The sequence below is a fragment of the Zea mays genome, chromosome 5 (genome assembly GCF_902167145.1).
Source record: "Zea mays cultivar B73 chromosome 5, Zm-B73-REFERENCE-NAM-5.0, whole genome shotgun sequence".
In the NCBI taxonomy this organism is placed as follows: domain Eukaryota; kingdom Viridiplantae; phylum Streptophyta; class Magnoliopsida; order Poales; family Poaceae; genus Zea; species Zea mays.
Genome location: NC_050100.1, coordinates 216,056,534 through 216,083,611, shown reverse-complemented (window position 1 = coordinate 216,083,611; position 27,078 = coordinate 216,056,534). Strand labels below are relative to the sequence as shown.

The following is a 27,078-nucleotide window of genomic DNA, read 5'->3' as shown; positions in this document are numbered from 1 at the left end:
CGGTGTGCACCGGACATGTCCGGTGCACCAACGGCTCCAAGTCTGCCAACGGTCGGCTTCGCTATTTAAGGAAGGAAATCAGGCACCGGACAGTGTCCGGTGTGCACCGGACTGTCCGGTGCCCCCGATGACAGAAGGCAATAATGGCTTTCCAGATTTGTGCTCAACGGCTCATAGCTGCCTTGGGGCTATAAAAGGGACCCCTAGGCGCATGGAGGAGAACACCAAGCATCCTTTGAGCATTGTTGATCACTCACACTTCATTCTTGCGCACTTGTTCGACATTCTAGTGATTTGAGCTCCGTTCTAGTGTGCTAGTCTCTTGAGCTCAAGTCTGGGTTTTGTGTGTGCGTATTCGTTGTGATCTTTGTGTCGTGTGTGAGTTGCTAATCCCTCCCTTGCTCCGTGATTCTTTGTGAACATCTTTTGCAAATGCGAGAGGCTCCAAGCTGTGGAGATTCCTCGCAAGTGGGATTAAGAAAAGCAAAGCAACACCGTGGTATTCAAGTTGGTCTTTGGACCGCTTGAGAGGGGTTGATTGCAACCCTCGTCCGTTGGGACGCCACAACGTGGAGTAGGCAAGCGTTGGTCTTGGCCGAACCACGGGATAACCACCGTGCCATCTCTGTGATTGATATCTCTTGGTTATTGTGTTGTGTTGAGATCCTTCTCTAGCCGAGCCATTGGCAATTTTGCCATTATCATTTGTGGGCTTCGCCAATATGCCATCGGACCCACAAATCATAGACACAGACGGTCCCACCAATCATAGACACGGGATGGCATAATAACAGGCAGCCAAAATTGAGAGTGGCAAAATAGCAAATTTCTCTCTCTAGCCACTTGGCAAATTACTGTGCTAACAATTAATCAAGTTTTGTGGCTTAAGATTTTGAAGTGTTACAGGATCACCTATTCACCCCCTCTAGGTGCTCTCAATTATTAACAAATAAAATGTTGTAAATGATGTAGAAACTAATTTAAGATATTAGTATGTTTGAGTCTCTTTATGGTATATCTTATATTTCTCTGATAAAACTTTTAAAAATTGGATATTGCTGAAGTTTGTTATAGATTAATCTCTATATTTCAAGATAGAGTATTGATTTAAGTTACTGTCCGATATTTAAAATGGGATACACCCAATTCTTGCTTCAACCACCAGCACCAGGACGGAAGCCCACACCATACCATACCATATCACACCAGCCTTCCTCGCGATCTCTCCGTCTCCCGTCCCCACCGCGCCCTCCTCCCCACCGGATTCGGAGGCGATTCACGGGGCCGGTGCGCAGGTTGCTGCTGCGCATCCGCGGAGGTTGACTACCATGGAGGATCTGGGCATCGAGGCGAAGGAGGCCGCGGTGCGCGAGGTGGCGAAGCTGCTCCCGCTCCCGGAGCTCCTCTCTTCTATCGCCTCCATTAAATCTGACTACCTCGCGCGGCAGCAGGTGACGTGATCCACCCCGATACCTCACAATTCTACTCGCGGCGCTGCCGCTAATTGCAACGGAATCTGAGTTGGGCAAATCCGGATTCTCATTTTCAATCTGGTCGCACGGACCTCTCCATGTAGTTTTTGTCCTTCGTTCCGAACCCAAATACGCTGTTCTGTTATGGTTGGAATTTAGTCATGACGTGAATCTTAGTCTTGTTCCCAGCTTATTGTGACCACATTCGCGAAATTACGACTAATGACTAAGTTATTATGTGCCATGAGCTTTCTTATAGTACCACATCTAGGAGTGGGTGACTGTGTTCAATTCTATCTGCAGTCAATATAGGCAATATGTTCATGCGAATCGGCGATGTGAGATGACACTATGTGCTGCAATATTCTGGGCTAGCTCAAATATTTAGCTGAATCAGAGATCTCTCTGGTTATGGTGAAGTCTTGCACAATTTTTTTAAACAATTTATCTTTTATGCAAAGCTGGAACTGATAAGTTTAAAAGCACAGACAATTGGTTCAAACCTTGATGAGCTATCTTCAGCTTTGATATATACGGTTGTTTCTGTTCAGCAGTGTCAGACTAAGGTGCTAGCAAGCTGTTACAGTGTTATGTTAATATAGTTTGATACTCACGCTTTCAGTTATTTATCTGGAACTCACATTCCTTCCATACAAGTTATATTTAAAATTTGATTAACAAATATGGCTAGTGGAGAGATAAACCTGAACAAAACAATGAGATGACATGATTGGGGCCTTTCCCTCTTTTCGTTTGCTTGCTTTTTTGTCAGTCTACCTGCTTTTGTATTTCACTTTAGGACAATGTTTGAACTGTAAACATACAAAATTCAACCTGCTAATTTGAAATATTTTTCAGTTTCCACACCAACTAAAAATCAAATGCACATTGACCATTGAAGTATCTCCTGTCTTCCATTGACAAACAACAAATAACAAAATGCCTTTTCTTAGCCCTAAGCTGGTTGAGGTGGGATTTTGTTTATCTAGTCACCCTGCTTTTATGCTTGTTCTATTTCTTTGTATTTTGTTTTCTTGACTATAAGCTAGCTACATATTGGGGTTGCCTCAGGCTATTGTTGAAAATATTTAGAGGCGTTTGGACGTAGATATTGGAGGTGCTGGAATTGAACTGTATGCAGTACCAAATCAGCCTTGTTTTGGAAATGACTTACAATGGCAAATGTACCATTTGGATGTACACGTGGAGAGGGTTGGGGCGGCGAGGAAGGTGTCAGGGTTGGGGCTCAGGGCACATGCATGGAGAGGAACAGGGCAGCAAGGAATGCGACGGGGTTGGGGCGGCGGGTAAGGCGCCCAATTTCACCCAATACGGAGCCTCACCCATTTGTATTGGGAGAAGCCACTTCTAGTTGTAGTCTAATACCATGGAATTAGGATTGTAATTCCAAATCTCAATACCACGACATCCAAACAGCAGAATTAGGGAAACCTGATTCCAATTCCCTATTTCTAGCTCCTATATCTACATCCAAATGGGGTGTTAGAGAATACTTACAGAAGATGTTTAAATTAGATTGGTCATCTCATAAAATGGCTTGAGCCACAGAAGAAAGCATGCTAAAATATAATGTGTTATATAGAAAATGATCTGGACATATGCAAGTGCAATATCTTCTTGAGATTTTATCATCACATTCACTATTTCAACCACTTTGTGAACATTTTTGTTGTCTGACTATCTTTTACAAATTTTCAGACAAATGATGCACAACTCAGTACAATGGTGGCAGAACAGGTATTTTCCTTAATGTCTGCTATGAGCAGGCAAACTTCTTAACTGAACTATCTTCAGTTATATTACGTTAATATTGCCACACATCATCTATGCATATCCCCCTTCATGTGTGTCAGCTGGATGATTTATTTCTGGATATGCTTGAAAACTAACAGGTCGAGCAAGCCCATGCTGGCATCAATGCTCTAGCATTATCTCAGGAAACAATAAACAAACTACGTGAAAACTTCATTGATATAGACAAGTAAGCTATGTATCTTGATTTTTACATTTTTCACATTCTCTTGCTTGACTGATATAGACTAGCATACTTCCAAAGTTTACATGTTTCCTCTTCATTTCTTGCTCCTACTATTATTAATTCATTAATTGCTTGCAGGTTGTGTCAAGAGTGTCAAACTTTAATCGAGAACCATGACAAGATCAAGCTTCTTAGCAATGCAAGAAACAATTTGAACACAACTCTAAAGGTTTGCTAAACCAAATTTGGTGGCACCATTGTATTTTTACTCCCTTGAATCATGCTATTTGTGTTTTCTTAGTTATGAAAAGATAAGCTAACCACGTTACTGGACCATGAAAACCTAATTAAATGTACTTGTTTGTATGCTGGTAGGATATGGGAGGTATGATGTCTATTTCTGTTGAGGCTGCTGCAGCACGCGACTCATTAAGCAACGACAAGGAGTTAATTCACACTTATGAGGTTGATTTTTCTTCTTCCTTGACTTATCAGTCAAAATTATCGGATGCGCTAATGGTAATTTTCTATTTATCTGACTCGTCCTTTTCATCTTGCTTGTGTTGAAATTAGAGACTAACAGCTCTTGATGGTAAGAGGCGTTTTGCTCTAGCTGCTGCTTCATCTCATAAGGAAGAAGTTGGAAGATTAAGGTTCTCCTTTTGAACTTCAAAGGGCTATCTAATATTAAATTTTCATGAGATACAACATCCTTATTTAATTTTCCTTTCAACTTCCTTGTTAGTTTTTAGAATAAGATAGACATTTCTAATAGAGGTTCACTTCATTCTAAGGTCACTTGTCTCCTAAAACAGCATTTAACTAATTACCAGTAGCATGCATTTTTTTTCCTAAACACGAAGTTTCTACTGCTCTGCATATGCAATTGTACTCCCTCCAGTGCAGTAAAGGTAGTCGTTTAGGACATGATTGTGCATACCAAGGAGTGATTAATTATCATAGAGTTTTCCATGTTTGCCCCTATTAAATAGGGATATGGGTGCATTAACGTCACTAAAACAATCAGGCTTGATTGGTTGCTGCAGCAGCTCCAAGGCATTCTAGACTGGAGGTCTCAAGTTCGATTCCTCTTAAATGCATCTTTTTTTGTGCAATTACTAGGGGCAACAACGTCCAAATCCCAGACCCACGCGCGCTATGACTTCTTTTTGTGCACGCTCGGTCACGCGCAGGATGACTTCTTTTACTGCACCGGAGGGAGTACTCAACCAACCACTTTCTACTTTTCAAATTTAGTCCATCTGTGAATCATTTAGGCGTTTTTTATCACTCCAGTTGACAGGTAATAAAACTATTGCTGATGGCATAATAAAAAACAGTTGAAGAAAAGAAAACTTGTCCTCAATCCTCATTGATTCATCTAAGGATGATGTGTTACCTAGCTGATGCTGAACCGTTCGTTTTCGTAACTAACCTCTTTTACAATATCAATGGATGCAAATTTTTTCTTGTGTTCTGTATTGCAATGAAGTACACAAGTGTAATTCACTTGATGGATTCTTAACTCCACAGAGAATACTTTGAGGATGTTGACCGAACATGGGAAACCTTTGAGAAAACATTATGGAGCCATATCTCTAACTTTTTCAAACTTTCAAAAGAGAGGTAACTTTTTTTTGGCCACACATATTGTCTATCCTATACGATTATGACATATGGCTATAAATTGAGGCACTATTTTGGATTCCTAGATTCTGGTCATTTTTTTCTTATATGCACCTTCTGCAAAGTACTAAATATTAAGTCTTACAACAAATGGGTTTATTTAGCAATTAGCATTTAAACACCAGATAGAATAATTGTCTTTCAAAACTGAAATATAATGCTTTTGCATTTGAGCAGGATAAATTCACATTCTTGTTGGAAATGACATAAACAGACAATGAGACAACCCCTAGAGACAACAGACAAGTATAGGCTATCTTATATTTGAAGCAACCTGTTGCCTTTAATGTTACCTTACCCTCTTCTACATGTGGCTTTTTTCTGGAGGATATATCCAAATATGATATGACTCTTGTTCCAGACATTTTTTCACATTATATTTCATTGACAACAAAGATGCATGCAATAAACATGTTACTGCTTGTTATGTCCTTGTGCCAAACTGCCAATTTTGAGTTAAATTCTTGGATGTGGTTGGGTTTTATTTTGTAACATAGGTGAGTTCTCTGATCTCTATCTGTGTGTGTGTTTGTAAGGGCTCTTTCCCTTTATTTTCCTCCGTAATATAGTGATATGCAGCTCTCCTGCTTGTTCAAGAAAAAAAATGTCACTGCTTGTTATGATCTAAATGGCACATAGTTTTGTTATTTTATTCTTTCTATTTATTTATCCAAAAACTTGGTTTACCAATATTGCAACAGTAAAGTCATAATACATGTTTTAATTACATTTAAAGGTACCTCATGCACTATGTATGCTAGTATTTAAGCTTCCACCTTTTATTTTTGCAGTCCTCAGACATTGGTTCGAGCTTTGAGGTACATCTCATTCTTCAATTTTTGCTTTAATATAAAATTGTCAATGAATATATTTTCCAAATAAAATTTATTTTATTTTCTATTAGGTATATATCATGGTATTCACAAATTTACATTATTGCATCAATTTTGTTTTTGGACTATACATCAGGGTTGTTGAAATGCAAGAGATCTTAGATCAACAAGTTGCAGAAGAAGCAGCTGAGGCTGAGGGTGCTGGTGCTATGGCGACAATAACAAACCAACGTAGAACTGCAAAGTACACTTCTTTTCCTCACTAGATAAATTTCTGTTCTTCCAGTATGTTATGCTATGCTATTATGATATGTGTAATGTAGAAATATGTCTTGCATTTTGCACATCTATGCACCTTACAGTTGTGCTTGAGTTCAGTAAATGAGTTCACAAGCAATAATGATAACAGGAAAGCTTTCAGCCGTTTCTGCATATTCATATTTTTCTGATGTTCATGTCATTATCATAGAATGCCACTTGCCACCTTTCACGTAATATAACTGCAAGACCTGACGACTTGTTTCTACTATTGATTGTATTGCTTTCCTAGTATCACACAACTTGACCCTGTCAACATCAACGTCAACATAGCCTTTTAGTCCCAAGCAAGTTAGGGTAGGCTAGAGTTGAAACCCAACAAGATGTCACCAAAAGGAGAAAGAGAGAGAAAGGGGAGGGGAAAAGCTTTTGAGAGCATTAAAGGGAAAAGGCCTAATCACGGTTCAGGCACATGGATAGCTTCTTTTCAAGCACTTGTATCCAAACACAGCTCCATTGGGATATTCCATTCCTTCAAGTCCCTTTTGATTGCCTCCTCCCATGTCAAGTTTGGTCGACCTCTACCTCTCTTCACATTATTGTCCCGTCTTATGATGCCTCTATGCACCGGTGCCTCTAGGGGTCTCCGGTGGACATGGCCAAACCATCTGAACCGGTGTTGAATAAGCTTTTCTTCAATTGGCGCTACTGATCGCGTATGTCATCGTTTTTCACTCGGTCCAATCTTATGTACCCACATATCCAACGCAACATACGCATCTCTGCAACACTTAGTTGTTGGATATGTCGCCTCTTAGTAGGCCAACACTCAGCCCCATATAACATAGCAGGCCTAATCGCTGTCCTGTAGAACTTGCCTTTCAACTTCTGTGGCACTCTCTTGTCGCATAGGACTCCCGATGCTTGATGTCATTTCATCCACCCTGCTTTGATTCTATGGCTAACATCTTCATCAATATCTCTCTGTAGCATCGATCCCAAATAACGGAGGGTGTCCTTCTTTGGTACTATCTGACCTCCCAAACTTACATCTCCATCCTCACTAATTGTAGTACCAAAGTCATATCTCATATACTCGGTTTTGGTCCTGCTAATTCTAAATCATTTTGACTCTAGGGTCTGACCCTATACAGCACCATTTTTGTCCATCATCTTAAGATATCTATACCAGTCATAACATATGTGAGAAAGCAATGAATAATAATTATAAGTTAGCAGGGTCTGTCTCTCTCTCTCGAACCCGCAAGAGAATTGTGTGTTGTATTAATAAGAAAAGAGAGGAAGTACACAGAGGGGATAACCCCCTGCCCCATCAAAGACCCAGCTCACATAAAAACTGTTAGAGTATATTAGGCATGCTAGAGTATATTAGTCAACTCTTGATATGGTTGGTTTAAGATTGATTGTAATCCCGGAATAACCTTCCTTATATCTAGGATAACCTTCCTTATCTCTAGGATAGGCTTCTTGCCCTCTAAGTTATGTACTCCTATATATTCTCCCTAGAGGCTCAATGCAATACATCCAACACATTATACGTAATCCTTCCTTCCTACATGATATCATGAGTTTAGGTCACGCCTCCCTTCCGCAGCCGCTGCCGCGTTGGCCCCGGGGAGATCGATCTCCACCAGGGGCAGCACCCTTGTAGGATGTGCCGTGGATCCATCTGATCCGCTGCGTTCGTCGTCGCGTCGTCAAGCACAACGCCAGATTGGAACTCACCATAAAGGCCCCGTCGGCGGCCTCTGTCCACCTTCCCATCGACTACCCCAACCGGATCTGGCCCATTGCACATCGTCGTGGTGGCGACTGTGATGGGCTGTATCCCCATCGTCGGCAACATCACACGCTGCCATGGAGGCGGATGCGACCTCAGCTGTCGACCAGACCATGGTTGGGAAGTCCTCGGGACTGACACGTCGTGGGGAGGACGAGTCGGGTCTCGCTCCACCCTGGTTCCACACTACGATTCGTTCGCGACGGCCTTGGCGCCGCGCTGCCCTTCGTCTTCTCCCCGCGTTGGTGGTCATCCCTCCACTAGGGTACCTCGATGATGTACCAGATCTATTGCTGCTGCGTCTTTTTTGTTTTCCCGGTCAGTGATTGGGTTTGCGTCTCCATCGCCCATCGCCAGTCGACTCACGCATCCTCGACATCGGCTTCAACAACACCGACTTCTTCATCTTCTTCGACGGTGCAACTGGCGTGGCCTGCGACATAACCGAAACGCCTGCCTATGTCGTGCCTCTTCGTATGCACGTCCATCTATGTCGGCTCGTCGTCGCCACCACCGATAGGGAGGCTCCACCATCGACATCACCATTGTCGTCTCTGCCTCTCACGCTGTTGGCCTGATCAACCGATCGCGAGCGAACCACCCTCCTGAGACGTTTGTCGTCCATCGCGCGATGCTTTGCCAAGCAAGAGGGCCGTCGCTGCGTCGCCTCCTCGGGCAGTAACATCGCTGTCTGTTGTCATCCTCGTCGTTGCATCTACACGCTGTTGACTCCATCAATGCGCGTCTCCTGCGCACGTCTATTCTTGATCACCAACCACATGAAGAATCTGAATTGGGGCGGAGCCCAGCTTTTCTAGGTCCTTTTCCATGGGGCAAACCTGATTGATCACTGAAAAATGGCATTATACACTGACTGGCTTGAGTATGATCCAGATCCATCAAGCCTCCAACGATGTTTATTAGCAATCCTGGGTTGAAGAACAAAATCATATAGGATGTCTCATAGAAGAAAGTACTCTAGGATCACCGGGACTGTGAGGGCTCTCCTCATATCAGACACCCACTTCCTATCCAAAAGGCCTTGAGCAACTGTTCTCTTCTTACTGATTCTTCCAGAATGGTTTTGAAAGATTGGGATCAAGTTCCTGTATGGACTCCCCCTTCCAGCCACCTGTCCCTCCAAAACAAAGTATTCTCCCCATTTCCAACATGAGTTTCAACTGCCATATGGAAGAAAGCCCCCTCCTTTTGTGAGACATGAAATGGCAGTTCCGCCCAAGGCTGAGAGGCACCAATTTTGTGAGTCATGGCCATATATCCTTAGAGACCAGCCCATAATTTAGAGGTTGAGTATGCCGAGACTACCAAACTGTATAGGTCTCGTAACTTTATACCAGGCCATTAAACATCCCCCCCCTATTAGCAATTTCCTTTCCAGCCCAAAGGAAACCTCTTATCAGGTTACCAGTGATTTTTTGCTGGCCTTCCCATTGCTAGCAGAAAAGGTGCAGGGGCAACAGTTACCCCAAGAAAGGGCACTCAAGAAAAATCGAAGGTTCAGGGAAAGGGCTACAAGGACAAATGCTATGAGTCTATCAGGATGGCTGTTGAGGCCCGCTTCAACAAGTTGCTTACTGAGGTATTACTTGAGTCAATCCTGGATTTTAGGATCTAGTATTGCAATTCATGAACAGCAGTAGCTAATATTTTCATCATGCAGCTTGTTTTTGTGGAGGACTTGATGGAAGCTTTGGAGGAAGCCAAAGCTGTAAGAACTCTATTTCTTAGTTTTGGTTATTGATTGATTGAATGCACTTCTGTGAGTTCTAGACTTATGAGTTACATGATTCATGACGGTGAAGCTGTCATGCTCAACACATGTTTGCTAATTAGTGTTACTAACCTGTTACACAAAAATTCACAGTTCAGACTGGACCATATAATACTATCAGCTAATTAAAACCTATTTGTCATGCATGAGGGGAAATGTTGTTGTTGGTCTTCTCTATAAATATTCCTCGTCACAGAAAAGAGTACTGTTTTGAACAGACATGGGCCCCAAAACAATTTTGCTCATTATATATGTGGAAAACCAAATTAATTGTGATATTAGGTGCATCTCAAGACAATTTATGCATACTATTTCCATATAACAAATCTAAATATATATAGGCATAACATGTGACAAGCGAGCTTAGAAGTGGTTGCCACCTTTCTTTTGTGACTAATGCGCACATGTGATTTTTTTTTGGGGGGGGGACTCACCATCCTACTGGCTCTGTAATTCGGGGTGTAAAAAGAAGTACCTGATGTTTTTTTAGAAAATGTACTTACCTTGGTTTACCTTATCAATCTTTTTGGCTTATAGCTTGCTACTTTGCTTCTATTGCAACACAGATTGGAGATGAGCTTGGCGATATATATGATTATGTTGCACCATGCTTTCCTCCTAGGTATGTTGATAACTAGTATAAAAATATAAACTACACTTGTCTAGTTGCTAGATTTGGAATATCTGTTCTGTATACACAGGAAGTTCGCAATCAGTTTTCTATAACAAAGACTTTTTTCTCGAACACGCAGGAGAGCTGCGTATCATTTCATTAAAAGAAGGATGATAATTACAATGACCTAAACACCACTCACACAAACACACACAAACAGCACTAGTAATAACCACCTTCTAACCGGGGTTGAACACAAAAGCTAGGTCAGAAAGACGGGTCAAGCCTTTGGCCCCCGCAAACATCACTGGCTGAGGTAAGCAATCCAGCTATAGAAGGTTGAGCACCATTGAACACACAGTCATCACTTCTATAACAAAGACTAATCTGCACACATCAACATAATATAATAGCAACTTCTTTCTGTAACTTTTTTAAGAACACTATAACAAGACAAAGGCATGTTAAGAGCTCACACAATGGGCCACAATTTGTCTCATAAAATTACCTTTTGTGAATGCTTCCAAATTCGTGTTCCTTATAATTTCTCAATAGTCAGTTGATAGAGAACGGAAGTGATGTTATTGCTGAAAACTATTGCACCGGAGTAAAGGGAAGAAGTTTTTGCTTTTATTATTATAGAATATTGACGACCTGATTGGTTATTTTGACATGCCATCTATCGAAAACTAATATCCTGAATGGAAGCAGGGCTATCCTTAGAACTAGTGATTTGCAGAATATTTCCTGATGGTTTTCTTATTTTTGCCAGCGTATTAAATTGTCACATTCCTTGTTTCTGCACAGGTATGAAATTTTCCAGCTCATGGTAAACCTGTATACTGAGAGATTCATTCAGATGCTTCGACTTCTCAGTGATAGAGCAAACGATATTCAAAATATAAATATCCTGAAGGTACCTTATCTCAAATATCATAATTTTATTCTCACTGCACCTTTTCAGATTGTGCTCCTTCGGTTCAGGAGTAATGAGTAAATATTTTTTACTTCTGTTCTTAGCAAGCTCATTAATAGACTAATCACTGTAGGTGACTGGTTGGGTCGTGCAATATCAAGAAAACTTGATTGGTCTTGGTGTGGATGAATCACTTGCCCAAGTTTGTTCTGAAAGTGGTGCATTGGATCCCCTCATGAACATGTATGTTGAGCGTATGCAGGCAACAACCAAGGTACTTCTTTCTAGATCTGTTGAATGTAGATGAACTTAAACATGAGAATCATGTATTTTTTTCTTGTTTTCTTCTGTAGAAATGGTACAGCAACATTTTGGAGGCTGACAAAACACAACCACCAAAGAGTACAGAGGATGGAAAACTATATACACCTGCAGCAGTGGATCTATTCAGAATATTGACCGAGCAAGTTCAGATAGTTAGAGACAACAGCACAGACGTCATGCTATATCGAATTGCACTTGCGGTTATTCAGGTATTTATATAGTTACCATATGAAATTACGTGACTATGTGAGTCTACTGGGTTTGTTGTGTTACGCTTCACACTTTTGTAATCAGTTAATTTGTTATTTAGATGTTTTATTTTATTTGTCATTTGCAGGTCATGCTTGATTTTCAAGCAGCTGAGAGGCAAAGGCTTGAGGAGCCAGCTTCTGATGTTGGTCTGGAATCTCTATGTGCATTGGTATGTTCCTTTCTGCTTTTGGACCTCGACGAGATGTGAATTTCCTGCCTTCCTTTATTCCTTATTATTTGATCCTTATGTTGTATGTGGGTGCAGATTAACAATAATCTGCGTTGCTATGAACTTTCATCAGAGCTAAGTAGCAGTACATTGGAGGCGCTTCCACAAAACTATGCTGAACAGGTGCAAATCTGCGACAAAGCTTTTGCTCTTTACTAGATGTCATTCTTTCAACCGTGTTTTAACTTGTCAAGAGATGATTTCATGTTTTTTAATTACATAACTGTCATTCTTAAGTTTCTTCTTTATGAACTTGAAATGTTACACATAGTACAAGCCTATAAGGGCCAGGGTTCTATTTTCTACCAGGGTCAGATTTTTACATGTCTCTGAAGGTTAAAAAAAATTCTCCTACCAAGGTTCCAGGGAGGGAACTTGTCTAGGCATACTTTTTTAAGGGTACAGAGACCAGACTGTATGCATTACCTATATTGGTTCTCTTTTTCTGTAGGAACCAAATTTCTTATTTTTTTTTCTGGTGTGAAGAATAAAAGTTTCCTTGCAAATATCAGTAGATGGAACTTGTCTGGATTTTGATATTGATAAATTAAAATTTGGATGTAAATATGTATTAGTCCCATGGGTATTATTTTCAACCTTCACATGGCCAACATGGAGGCATTCTTGTGGAGTTGTGGTCGGTCTAAAGAATACATTCTTAAATATCACCATACTTGTACTCCCCTACCTAGTTACTAGCTAGAAAATTGAGAATTGTTCCTAAATCTAAGCAAATTCTTTGCAAGTACTGTACTTATTTATATGCAAATGTTGTTTGAGCTAGTGAAATTCCACTGGGAGCCAATCTCACTTCCAAAACTGGGATGTTTACAATTTGAATTGGGAGAAGAAACTGGATGGGAGAAATCCGGTCCCTGTCGACTACTGGTCTGGGTGCTTGGCTGTATTCTTGCATTCTCCGTAGAACTGAAATTATTAATCCTATTTGTAGCTTGATGTTAATTGTTCTTTGCTGTACAACGTTTCTATCTCTTCACTCACCTTATGCCTTTTGAAGTATAACCAAAATATTCTGTTACAGGTTAATTTTGAAGACACCTGCAAAGGATTTCTTGAGGTTGCCAAGGTTTGTGCTGCATGCATACAATATAGCTATACATCTATTTACATCTTCCATGAAAGTCATTTCAAGCATTTAATTGTTCTTTCAACAGGAGGCCGTCCTCCAAACTGTTAGTGTTATTTTTGAAGACCCAGGTGTGCAGGATCTACTCGTGAAGCTTTACCAGAAAGGTACTTCAATATCATCATTGTCTGTGTTCTCCTTTTTCTTTTGGGTGTTTGGTTTCAGAAGTCATCCGATCTTAGATGGAATGGCTCATCAGTCGTCATGAGATAATACCATGAAATTTGGTAGGATGACCTCATTTCCTCATGTTTACACTAGGTGTGTGTTTATGAGGGATGAGTTGATGGGTCAGGTGAACCCATTCCATTCCTCGAAGCAAACAAGAAAATTAGGTTTGAAGCTAGGATAAAATGATCCATCAGCCTCTCACTCCTCAAATCCATCAGCCTCTCACTCCTCAAACTAAACACTTCATATATATCAGTGTCATGACGATGGCGTTGTCAGAAACTGAACACCAGGAGCTGCGGAAGATGGAGGGAAGGTGTGGCTGAACGCTTGAATTGTTGGGCCGACTACAAGGTTATTAAAACGATAAAATGTTGAAACGCTCATGGATGAAATTTTGACTTTTAAACGTTTAAACAAAGTTTAAACGTAGTTTTAAACAACATAGGAAAAATACCAATATATCATATGTTAAGACAATAACATGAAGTTAAATACCAAAACATAGAGGTTAGTGGCTTACCAAAACACCACCCATGAGCTGGATTGGACCGCAAAAAGTAACTAACAGACTAGGCCCAAAAGTAGCTAATGGTCTAAAACACATGAAACACTGCGTTTTACAGTTTAGAACGTCAAAACGCTAAAACGTGGTTTCAACCTCTAATTATAGTTTTAACGTTTAAATGTAGTTTTAATAACACTGGCCGGCTATCAGGCCATGTAATAGGGTACTTGGGCCAGATAGGGCCACACGTTATAAATACTGGTGAGCGCTGCGTTGAAAGGATTAACAAAGAAAACAGAATTCCCTCCCATACCTCTGTATCTTCTTCCTTCGCTCCCAGTTTCCACAGTAATAGGGTACTTGGGCCAGATAGGGCCACACGTTATAAATACTAGTGAGCGCTGCGTTGAAAGGATTAACAAAGAAAACAGAATTCCCTCCCATACCTCTGTATCTTCTTCCTTCGCTCCCAGTTTCCACCCTCATTCTTCGGTGATTGCCGGATTTCCACCGCCGGTCATTACATTGGTATCGGAGCCTCGTCTGCTGTAGGGAAGCCAGACATCGCCTGGTTGCTGTTGCCGCGAGGTGGACCACGACACCATGTAAACCTAGGGTCGAGTGCTTCTGAATGGGAGGTCGCCACGGCTCCAAGTCGGCCTTCCGCGCAGGCACACTGCATGATCGTGGCCATGGAGGAGGTAGAGAAGCAATTGACGAAGAAGTTCCAGCAGGCTCTGGAGGCGTCAACGACGACACTCAGGGAGACGTCGAAGAAGTTGGATGGTCTGGACACGCTGTCATGCAAGATGGTAGAGATGGAGAAGCGACAGGTGGAACATGACAAGGTGGTGTAGTACCTGCAGGCCAAGATGGATTTGTCCATGAAATAATTGGCCTAAGTTTCTCAAGATCAGGCGCGACTGATGAGCTCAGTTGCAACCGCAAAGCGAGGTGGAGATGCGGGCCCATGGATTGATGGGAGCTCATCCTCAGGTGAGACAACCAGGTTCTCAGGTGTCCCAGGTCGCGCCCTCGGTGGCACACCAGTTGGGGTGACCGAGAGGTACCATGTCGGGGTTTGAGATGGGATTGGTGCATGAGGAAGGTGATAGAAGCAGACTGGATAATGATCCAAATCACAGAAGAAGTTGGTTACCTAAATGGGAGTTTCCAATGTTTGATGGGGATGAGGTGAGAGTTTGGTTGGACAATTGTGAGGCCTACTTTCAGTTGTATCAGATTCCTGAGGAGTTTAGAGTGAATGCTGCATCCCTGCATCTCAGAGGAATTGGTACCAGGCTTTTCGGGATTCTGTGGGGTTCTTGGGCTGGTTCCAATTCAAAATGACCATATTGAATGAATTTGATCTGTCTACTCACTCTGACAAGATATTGGAATTGTTGACTTTAAAACAGACAGGGTCGGTGTTGGAGTACAAAATTCAGTTTGAGAAATTGGTGTACCACCTCAAGTTGTTTGACAAAGCTATTAGTGAGACATTTCTAGTCACCCAGTTTGTGCTAGGTCTCAAGCAGGAGCTGAGGGTTGGGGTGGAGGTACAATTTCCTAAAACTGTTTCTGTGGCTGCTCAATTAGTTCAGAAACATGAGAGTTGGCAGGGTCGACAATCACCTGTTATCAAGAAGACTGCAGTGGTAAGGCCTGTACCCTCTGTTGTTGGCAAGGAAAATTCAGAATCTTAGGGAGAGGTGTGGAAGGCTAAACAGCTTAAGGAGTACAGAAGAGTCAATGGACTATGTTACAGATGTGGGGAGAAATATATGCCAGGGCGCAGATGTAAAGACCCTGTACAGCCCCAATTGAATTGCATTACAGTGGAGGATGGTGGACCCTTACTTTCAGAGGAAATGCTGGATTACCTAGAGACAAGTGGGTATAACCCTGATGATGATATGACTCTTGTCTCTGAATGTAGTGTGTGGCACTGACAACTCAAGGTGTATTAGACTTAAAGCTTTGATAAAGGACCAGGTGATCCTGCAACTAGTTGATTCTGGTAGCTCCAACACTTTTATCAGTGAAATGGCTTCCTCGAGGGTGAACTGTGAAGTTCAAAACATTGATCCAGTGGCAGTCAAGGTTGCAAATGGACAGATCATTCACTGTTTCAAGAAAGCTATTCAGTTGGAATGGTGGTGTTGTGGGAGAACATTTGTGGCAGAGGCATTTGTTTTACCAGTGACTGCTTATGATATGGTGATTGGGATGGAATGGTTGGAAAAGTTCAGTCCAATGTTGTGTGCATGTGATAAGGAGTGGGTTGAATTCAAACATGAGGGAGCTGTGGTGCAACGTTTGGTGTTTGAACCTCCAACTGAAATACTTAAAGTCTCTTGTGATCAAGTTCAGAGGTGGCATAAGGGAAATGAAGTATGTGCTGTTGCCTTATTATAGCAAGTTAGTCCTGCTGTGGAGGGAGTTCCTGGCAAAATTCCAGTCTGCGTACAGAAGACACTTCTATCACTCTAGACATTCTGCAACTTTTTGGAGATGCTTCTGGTCTCATAAATAATGTGCAGAAATCAAATGCATATCCTATTCAATGCTCCGAGGAGAATTTGATGGATGTTCAGAGTTTGCTGCCTTGTGAGATGGCAACCTTCCCCTGCAAATATTTGGGGCTACCCCTTTCCTTGCATAAACTTTCTCGGCAGCAGTTCCAGCCCTTTGTTGAAAGAATTGCAGATCAACTCCCTAATTGGAAAGCTGACTTAATGTCTAGAGCAGGAAGGAGAATTCAGGTGCAACATGTTCTCACAGGCATGACAGTTTATTTAGCAATGGCAATTGACATCCCCCAATGGGCCTTAGATGCCATTGATAAGATAAGAAAGGGTTTTCTTTGGAGAGGCACAAAGGAAGCAAAGGGAGGACACTGTTTGGTTGCCTGGGGAAAGGTGTGTCGCCCCCTTCAGCTGGGAGGCTTGGGAATCTCTAGTCTCCCTGAGCTTTGTTGGGCTCTACGCATGAGATGGCTGTGGTTGCAGAAAACAGATATGGGACGGCCTTGGGCAAGTCTTCCAATACAGGTCCCAAACAAAGCTAGGGCTTTTTTCTCTATGGCTCTTGTTTCTATGGTTGGGGATGGTTCAAACACCTTGTTCTGGAATGATAGATGGCTGCATGGCACTCGAATCGCTGATATTGCCCCTAGCCTGCACAAATCAATTCCAAGAAGAATTGCTAACAAAAGGACGGTGAAAGAAGCACTTGTAAACAGGAAATGGATTTCAGATATTAAGGGGGCTCTTACAGTAAGAGTCTTGGTTGATTATCTAAACCTTTGGGAATCCCTTTCAGGGATTGAGTTACAGCCAAACATAAGGGATAAGCATGTTTTCAGCCTTGCTGCAGATGGTAAATACACAGCGAAAGCAGCTTATAATGGTCTGTTTTTAGGATCTGCCTCCTTTGATCACTACAAAAGAATCTGGAGATCTTGGGCCCCCTCAAAGTGCCGTTTTTTCATGTGGTTGGTGGCACACAACAGATGCTGGACTGCTGATCGTTTGGCCAAAAAGGGCCTGAATCACCCGCAAAGGTGTCTTCTTTGTGATCAGGAAGATGAAACCATGAACCACCTTCTTATCTCCTGCGTCTTCACTAGAATTTTCTGGTATATGCTCCTAAGGAAATTTGGGTTACATGCCCTGGCCCCACAGCCTGGCCTTACATCCTTCTTAGAGTGGTGGAAAGGGGCTGCTGAGGCAGTGCAGGGAATGGTCAAGAAAGGGCTGAATTCTCTCATCATGTTGGGTGCCTGGAAGATATGGAACCTCCGCAATAGATGTGTGTTTGATGGAGAGACCCCAGCCTCTCTCGAATCCTGCAGCAGGCTGATGAGGAGAGAAACCTTTGGGTGCTAGCAGGGGCCAAGGGTCTCTCCTTTTTGGCTGCCCCTATGTCGGTAGTCTGAATTCCTAATGGATTCGTTCCTTTATGTTTGTTTCTGGCCTCCGTAAGGAGAGCTATTGTACTATGTACCTTTTCTCCTCTTCTTAATATAATTAAAGGCGCAGTTCCCCTGCGCTTTCGAGAAAAAAGTTCTGGATTAGTTTGAGGATATGTTTAAAGTTCCAGATTCTTTGCCACCTGCTAGGGAGTATGATCACACAATTTCCTTATTGCCTGGTGCTGCACCAGTAAATGTGAGGCCCTACAGGTATTCCCCTCTTCAGAAAGATGAAATTGAGAGACAAGTTCAGGAGATGTTGCAGTCAGGACTTATCTCCAGAAGTGTCAGCCCTTTTGCCTTTCCTGTTTTATTAGTGAAGAAAAAAAGATGGGAGTTGGAGATTTTGTGTGGACTATAGAAAGTTAAATGACATAACAATGAAGAATAAGTTCTGCATGCCTATTATAGATGAATTCATTGATGAATTGGCTGAGTGAAGGTTTTTTCTAAACTGGATATGGCTTCTGGTTTTCATCAAATAAGAATGGCTGTACAAGATGAGATGAAAACAGCCTTCAAGGCTCATCATGGCCACTTCCAATTTCATGTTATGCCATTTGGTCTCACTAATGCCCCAGCTACCTTTCAGTGTCTGATGAATGCAGTTTTCCAGCAACAAATGAGGAAATGTGTGCTGATTTTTATGGATGATATTTTGGTTTATAGTCCAACATTGGAGACACATGTTATTCACCTTCACCAAGTGTTTCAGGTGTTGCAGAAACTTCAATTATATGCTAAAAGGAGCAAGTGTTCATTTGCTGTCAATCAAATTGAGTATTTGGGGCATATAATTTCTGACAAAGGTGTGTCAATAGATCCCACCAAAATTGAATCAATGGTTAAATGGCCAGTTCCTAGTTCACATACTGAACTTAGGGGATTCTTGTGTCTTACTGGCTATTATAGGAAATTTGTGATGGGCTATGGCATGTTAGCCAAACCATTGACATCCCTGTTGCAACAGAAGCAATTTACTTGGTCCTCATTAGCACAGACATCATTTGATGCTTTGAAGGCTGCAATGGTGTCCACTCCAGTGCTGGGTCTGCCTGATTTTGGAGAAACCTTTGTTATTGAGACAGATGCTTGTGACAGTAGTATAGGGGCTGTGTTGTCACAAAGAGGCCATCCTATTGCTTTCTATAGCAAGGCCCTGGGAGTTGCAAACAGCAAGTTGTCAACATATGAAAAAGAGTTCTTAGCAATATTAATGGCTGTGGAGAAGTGGAGGTATTATTTGCACAGGGGGCATTTATTATTAGAACTGATCATAGGAGTTTGAGTCACCTTCAAAACCAATCTCTTGCCACTGAAATGCAGAAAAAGGCAATGACAAAACTGGCTGGTCTGCAATTTTCAGTTCAATATAAAAAGGGATCCGAGAATAAGGCTGCTGATGCCCTTTCTAGAGTGGCTCATTCTATAGAAGTATCTGCAATTTCAGTGAGTACTCCTGTTTGGCTTCAAGAAGTGGCCAACTCATATGAATTAGACTCTCAAACTCAGAACTTGCTGAGAGAATTGGCAGTGATGAGTCCAAATCAACAAGACTATGGGTGTGGAGTTGGAAATGGTTCAGGATCTTCTCCCTTGTGGCATCTCAACCTTTCCGTGTAAATACCTGGGGCTGCCTCTGTCCCTGAAAAATCTCACCAAGGATCAGGTGCAGCCTATTGTGGATAGAATTGCTGATCAATTGCCGGGCTAGAAAGCAGATTTGATGACAAGAGCAGGCCGTAAAGTGCAAGTTCAGCATGTGCTTACCGGAATGCTTATTTATCTTGCTATGGCGGTAAATATTCCCCCTTGGGCTATTAAGGCCATTGATAAAATTAGAAGAAGTTTCCTTTGGAGAGGGCGCAAGGAGGCCAGAGGTGGTCACTGCCTGGTGGCCTGGGGCAGAGTCTGTAGACCCCTACAGCTGGACGGTCTTGGCATTTCTAGTCTTAAAGAACTTATCTGGGCCCTGCGCATGAGATGGCTTTGGCTCCAAAAGACTGAGCCTAACCGACCTTGGTGCAGCCTTCCTATCCAGGTTCCAGATAAAGCAAGGGCTTTCTTCTCGATGGTGTTGACTTCAAAGGTTGGTAATGGGGCTAATACTTTGTTCTGGACTGATAAATGGATTCATGGACAGAAAATTGCAGATTTGGTTCCTAGATTATTTGATATCATTCCGAAAAAAATCACTAACAGAAGGACGGTTCAGGAAGCATTGACAGATAGAAGATGGATTGCTGATATCACAGGATCACTCTCGGTGGGAGTATTATTGGATTATCTTCATCTTTGGAATTTAATTTCAGATTTTGAGCTGCTGCCAGACATAGAAGATAAACATACTTTTAGTATTGCTGCAAATGGGACTTATTCTGCTAAGGCTGCATATGATGGGTTGTTCATCGGGTCTGTGCATTTCGGTCACTATGAAAGAGTTTGGAAAACTTGGGCCTCCTCTAAATGCCACTTCTTCCTCTGGCTATCGGTGCTCAATAAATGCTGGACAACAGATAGATTGGCAAAGAGAGGACTTGATCATCCGGAGAAGTGCCCACTTTGTGACCAAGAGTCTGAAACTTTGGATCATATTTTGGTTTCTTGTGTTTTTGCGAGAGAATTCTGGTTCCGGCTGATGTGCATTTTCAGACTACAAAATCTGGCTCCTACACCTAGTACGGTGTCTTTTACGGGTTGGTGGGAGATGATTGACAATGGCTCTGGAGATATGATTATGAAGGGTGTCAACTCCCTTATTGCCTTGGGAGCCTGGATTATTTGGAATCATCAGAATCGAATTGTCTTTGATGGAATCTCCCCTAGTGTTTCTGCAGCTCTTTGTCAGGCAAGGGAGGAACAACAGTTGTGGGAAATGGCAGGAGCTAAGGGTCTCTCCTTTCTTGCCGCAACCATCAGGGGCACCTAGCTGCCTGGTTTATCGCTGATGGGCTGGTTTTGTTTTTTCAGGAACTGTTTTGCTCTTGTTTTTGTTTTTTCTCTTCTTTTTTTCTTTGGTTTTCTTATCCCCTCTGGGGAGGTCTTTTGTACTATGGTCTATTTTGGACCCTCTTTTCCTTCTGCTTAATATAATGATGCGCAGTTCTCCTGCGCTTTCGAGAAAAAAAAACAATGGGCTGATTTATAAAAAACAACAGGTTGGTGGTAGGGTAGAATGTGGGGCTGCATACCAAACTTATTACAACATTCCATTCTTCACCTTTGGGTGGGCACTCTGGCATACAAGCAACTTACCAAAGATTGAAGTTCTATTGGACTGGGCTCAAATCTGATGTTGAACAATTTGTCAAACTATGCCACATTTGACAACAAGCAAAGCATGAACATTGCAAATATCCAGGGTTGTTACAGCCTTTACCCATTCCTCAAAACTGTTGGCAAGATTTATCCATGAACTTTATAGAGGGTGGGTACTCAGTGATTCTGGTGGTGGTGGATCGCTTGACTAAGTATGCTCATTTTATACCTGTCAAACATCCTTTTACAGCTCAACATATAGCCCAACTCTTCTTTTCTCAAGTGGTCAAGCTTCATGGGTTTTCCACTTCCATAGTTTCAGATTGAGACAGAGTCTTCACGAGCACGTTCTGGCAAGAATTGTTCAAAATGTCTGGAACCAAACTGCATCTTAGCTCAGCCTACCATCCCCAATCGGATGGTCAAACTGAACGTATCAACCAATGCTTAGAGATGTTTTTACGGTGTGCTGTCCACAATTCTCCATCTCAGTGGGCCAAATGGATTGATTCAGCCGAATTATGGTACAACACATGCTACCATTCCTCATTAAAGTGTTCACCATTTAAAGTTTGTATAGAGTTGAGCCTAACCTTGGGAGTCTGCATGTTCAGTGTACATCTAGTCCATCTGATGCCCAGCTTACTTTGCAGCAACGCCAAGAGTTTTTGGAAGTCATAAAATCCAATTTAGCTGCAGCTCAGCAAAATGAAGTTTTATGCTGACACCAACAGATCTTTTCGACAATTTCAGATAGGTGATATGGTCTATTTGAAGTTATAACCTTTTGCTCAGACTTCAGTTGCTCACAGATCTTGTGCAAAGCTGACCTTCAAGTATTTTGGACCATTCAAAATAGTTGACAAGACAGGATCGACTGCATATAAACTGCTCCTTCCAGAGTTAGCTGTTATACACCCGGTTTTCCACGTTTCTCAGTTGAAGCAACACATCCCAAACTTTGCCCCAGTATTCACTGAATTGCCTCCCGCGGCATTCTCTGAAGTTGTCCCTCCCAATCCTGAGAGCATATTGGATTATAATGTGATCCAAGACCATATTGGATTATATGGTCTTGTGAGAAAAAGGGAGCTTCGGCAATCACTCAGGTGTTGATCAAATGGACAGGGCTTCCTACAGAAATGTCTTCTTGGGAAGATTATAATGTGATCAAGACCATGTTTCCACACTCATCCATCTGGGGACCAGCTGGCTCTTCAGGAGGGGGCACAGCTGGCTCTTCAGGAGTGGGCACTGCCATGACGATGGTGGCGCCAGAGATGGAAGAGGAGAATGGTGGCATCGGAAACTGAACACCGGGAGCTGCAGAAGATGAAGGGAAGGTGTGGCTGAACGCTTGAATTGTTGGGCCGGCTATCAGGCCATGTAATAGGGTACTTGGGTCAGATAGGGCCACACATTACAAATATTGTTGAACGCTGTGTTGAAAGGATTAACAAAGAAAACAGAATTCCCTCCCATACCTCTGTATCTTCTTCCTTCGCTCCCAGTTTCCACCCTCATTCTCCGGTGATCGCCGGATTTCCACCACCGGTCATTACAATCAGTTCCTGGTCAGTTTTTGAAATTTGACACCTGCAGGTTCTTCCGTTCTGTAAGAGGCTTATCAACCAGAAAAGAGCTGCGAGATTTAGTGTTACATGCCTACACAATTACAATGTTTCCCTCAATCTTCATACTGTTTCCTGGTATTGATAGATTTTCTGTAGATATCTCGCCCACTATTTTCAACACTTGCTTTGCTTGGCATATTTGGTGCTAACAGTTGGTTACACTTGATTGGTAGGGGTAGTTAACATTCAGGGCATGTTTATTAGCGTAAATGATTACCCAAGGCCTTTTGGATAAGTAGCATTAGTACCCGTGCACTTAGGATTTAGCTCAAACTAAACCCTAAAATCATAGAGCAACCTCATTCTTTTGAACACCCTCAAATTCTTTGAGAATTTACTTTTGACATTCTTTGAGAACACACCCTCAAGTTCTGAATCCCAAGTGGGCATATCTGATATGTGATTCGGGTAGCGAGTCCACCATGATTTTGTTAACACCCTCCCAGTAAGCAAGTTATGTTGATGTACTATTTGGGATTTTGGCACAATGGTGATAGGGCTGGATGACGAGCCAGCTTGGCTTGGCTCGTTTATGAGCTCGAGCTGGCTCGTTAAGCTCGCGAGTTAGGTATAAAAAATACACAAAATATAATATTTGCATTTATCTAAAGTTTGAGAATAGTAATAATACAAAAATAACACATCCAATTGCCTTGCATCCAACAAAAAATGAATATGTGCTAACATATATACAAGTGTAACATATACACCATACATCCATGGTCCATACTCCATACCATACATAATGCATCCATGAATATCCGTACATGATACATCCATTACAAAGTGATAAAGTCATAATAATCCCAAGTTTACCGAGTCTAGACTAGTCATCAACCAATTGTAAAGTACAAGACTTAGTAACCAGGTTCCCGGATCGAGGAACGGGGTCGTGGTACATGGTACGCTGCTAAAACTAGGTTTTAACACTACAGGATCGAGATTGTTCCCACGTTCCCGGAACAGAACGAACGTTCCCGGAACGAGGAACGTGGTCGTGTTCCGAGTTCCCGGTTACTAAACTACAAGACATGAAGTAATGCAAAACTAATATAAGTTCAAGACCATCAGCTTTGGCTTGTTAGATTTGCAAGCTGGCTTGTTAACTACATGAGCTAAAATGCTGGCTTGGCTCATTAAAAATATAAACGATTCGAGCCACTAAAAAGCCGAGTTGAGCGAGTTACCCAAGCTGCAAGCTTTTCGTCCAGCTCAGTGCCAACAGTTATGAACTGTTCTAGTGTGCTTTGCCTAATTTTGTGACATACTTCGTATAGTGTCTTCTCCTGTCTATGGAACGCCTGGTTGCAATTTGTTTTCTCACACTATTCTTTTTGCCCAGACTGGCTGGAGGGAATGGTCACAGAATATCTTGTCGCAACATTTGCTGATTACTTTGGTGATGTTAAAATGTAAGCTTTATTTTTCTATTAAAACTGACGTGGTATGGAACTATGTAGGAATTTACAATTTTACATTCCCTTGAAATCCTGTTGCCTATACATATGTTGTTCACCTACACTTTTATGTGTTTGTTATTAAATGATTTGGGGCGTTTTGAGAAAACTGCACCACACCATATTCTACTATTCTAGCCATCAAGGCGTTTCTGAAGTTTACTGAAAGATCCCATAATATCAAACATAAACAATGTGTTTGCCAAATGCCAAATATGGAAACTAATGTGCAAGTTAATAAATTTAAAATTCTTGAATGGATTTGCAAACGTTAAAAGTTGCAGGTAGATCCAGTACAATTAATTTTGTCTGCACTATTTAATGTTTTCAACATATCAGTAGTGTTTTTCATAAACTATGGAGTGTTGTTTGAATGTACACTTCAAATTTCTGCTTCTGTCAATTTAGTTTATCGAATTTAAACATTAACACTCTAGAGTTTGCTTATAATAGTTGTCTTAATGTGCTTTAGTTTAATACTGTTTGTGTGTGTAGGTATATTGAAGAAAGATCATTTCGAAGATTTGTGGAGGCTTGCATAGAGGAAACAATTGTGGTCTATGTTGACCATCTCCTTTCTCAGGTTTGCAGAACTACCTTAGTGTTCAAGTTAGTTAAATCGTGTAGTACTGTACCCTAAATGTCTATATCTGGAGGGACTTTAAGGAACATATAATGTATATTAAGGTCCTGTTTGGTTTCTTTAGCCTTGGGACTAAATCTTATCATGGGGCTAAACTTTAATCTCTACCCTATTCGGTTCCAGGGACTAAAAGTGATCAACAGTTATTAAAACACCTGAAAAAGACTATATTGTCCTTCAACCAACTACCCTTCTCCCGCTGATATCCAGACAGCGTAATAAAGGAGGGGCAGGGACCTTAAAAGGAACCATTTTAGTGTCTGTTTGACTATTTAGGGACTAAAATGCAGGGACTAAAAATTAGTTCTTGGAACCAAATAGGTCTAACACTCTAAAAGGAAGAGCTGCAGTGTTTTCTAGAAATGATTGTGTACAGAATAGTCACTGCTGTAAAGTGGGTTCATACCAATTTGATACAACATTCACCTTCACAAAGAAAATTCAGATGACATGTAAGATTATGCCTGACAGCCTGAGGAGGTCTTTCAAAAACCAATCTCACAACTGCTGTCTGACATGTCCTTTCATTACTTAATATGTGTTCCCTTGCGTCTGTAGAAAAACTACATAAAAGAAGAAACGATAGAGAGGATGAGGTTAGATGAAGAGGTGCTTATGGATTTCTTCAGGGAACACATCAACGTGACAGTAAGTATAGTTTCTGCTAGGATTTTGTTCTGTTACTACTACAGGTTGGTTTTCATTCAAAGCTGAAACTAGCCAGAGTTTCATGTGACAGTTCGAGTGCCGAGAATCGTCTGCAGTTTTGTGCATGCATTTTATTGAAATGTGTATACTGTATTTTTTTTGGTCATTGAACACCCAGTGTCCTAGAAAGATATTTCGGAGTTATGATGCTTCTGTATTACTAACTTGTAACTGAAAAGTTGTCTTTACACTGATCCAGAAAGTTGAAAGCAGAGTGCGGATTCTGGCAGATATGAGGGAGCTAGCTTCAGCTGAGAGTTTGGATAGCTTTACTCTCATTTACACTAATATACTGGAACATCAACCTGATTGCCCGGTAATTTTCTGCCTAACAAATATATTTGGCTTCGCTAATGCTTGATTGTTTTAAAATATGAAACAGCTCGTTATTTTCCCGTTATGCCCTACAACTTGACATCTGCGTTTTTTAGCCTGAGGTTGTCGAGAAGCTTGTGGCAATGCGGGAAGGCATTCCAAAAAAGGAAGCGAAGGAGGTAAGGTCACAACAGATCTCACATTGTATGCATCTGTGGTGCTGCTCTGTTTTCATGAACCTATGAACGGTCAACTGTGGTCCAACAGAAGGCCGCTTTGTGCTTATTGACAGATCAGGTTTTTTTTTTCGTATGCTTATTACTAGTAATCTGGTCATAGATTCTTACTCCCAAGTCGTTTCTTAGGTTGTACAAGAATGCAAAGAGATATACGAGAACTCGCTTGTGGATGGCAACCCTCAGAAGTCCGGTTTTGTGTTTGGCAAATTGAAGTGCTTGACAGCAAAGAAAGGCATATGGAGGAAGCTTGGGCAGTAAGTGTGGACTTGAGCAGAGTGGACAGAAGTACCACCTAGGCAAAGACTGTACGTTTCACTTCTCTATGATCATTCTTTTGTTCTTTTGTCGATGCTACTGTTGGGTTTCACGTTTAGACTATCAGTGTGTACTCAGCTTGAGGAGCAAAAATGTATATTCCACTTTGCTTAGCTACAGAGGATTTTGGTGTAAGAATATGTAATTTATTCAATAAAATGGTTGCTATTTGCAATAAGTTGGCCCAAGTCATCGTACGCGCTTGACGGCTGCTGATCCAGGCGCACGTCATGTATGATAGACTGCAATTTCTCTGTGAAATGGAAACAAGGCAATATCATATAATAGACAACGGCCGTGCTGCATGCGAGCGGGTAGTGTGCACTGCCAGTGTCAAGTGCAGAGAAGCCCGTTCGAAACTTGTGGTCGAGGTCCTGTCTCTTGTAAGCATCGCAACAGTCGACACGGAGGTGAAGCATCGCAATTCGCGAATGAATTTGGGTGCTGTTTTGGTTCAAGAAATGTAACACAAATGGTAACAAATTTGAATAGACTGATATCTATTTTTAGTATGGTATCTGATTACGGTTGG

General features: G+C 41.7%; 2 protein-coding genes across 3 annotated transcripts; both read left to right on the top strand.

Annotated features, from left to right (window-relative positions):
- The first annotated feature begins 1,109 nt into the window (after positions 1-1,109).
- Positions 1,110-26,724, top strand: LOC103628856 (exocyst complex component SEC6). Of its 2 annotated transcripts, none has more exons than XM_020538694.2 (25): positions 1,110-1,451; positions 3,192-3,230; positions 3,386-3,474; positions 3,610-3,700; positions 3,847-3,936; positions 4,045-4,124; positions 5,005-5,097; positions 5,949-5,975; positions 6,127-6,234; positions 9,511-9,649; positions 9,731-9,778; positions 10,408-10,463; positions 11,262-11,370; positions 11,504-11,644; positions 11,724-11,903; positions 12,032-12,115; positions 12,212-12,298; positions 13,218-13,262; positions 13,351-13,429; positions 24,212-24,281; positions 24,822-24,909; positions 25,528-25,617; positions 25,877-25,993; positions 26,109-26,171; positions 26,358-26,724. In XM_020538694.2, the coding sequence occupies exons 1-25, from the start codon at positions 1,329-1,331 to the stop codon at positions 26,487-26,489; spliced, it is 2,268 nt and encodes a 755-aa protein (XP_020394283.1). In that variant the 5' UTR covers positions 1,110-1,328; the 3' UTR covers positions 26,490-26,724. The 2 variants fall into 2 exon arrangements, with proteins under 2 accessions (XP_020394283.1, XP_020394282.1); XM_020538693.3 differs by having other exon boundaries at positions 9,508-9,649.
- LOC118472114 (uncharacterized) lies at positions 18,437-20,938 on the top strand. Its single transcript, XM_035959317.1, has one exon. The coding sequence runs from the start codon at positions 19,704-19,706 to the stop codon at positions 20,904-20,906; it is 1,203 nt and encodes a 400-aa protein (XP_035815210.1). The 5' UTR covers positions 18,437-19,703; the 3' UTR covers positions 20,907-20,938.
- Positions 26,725-27,078: the final 354 nt, after the last annotated feature.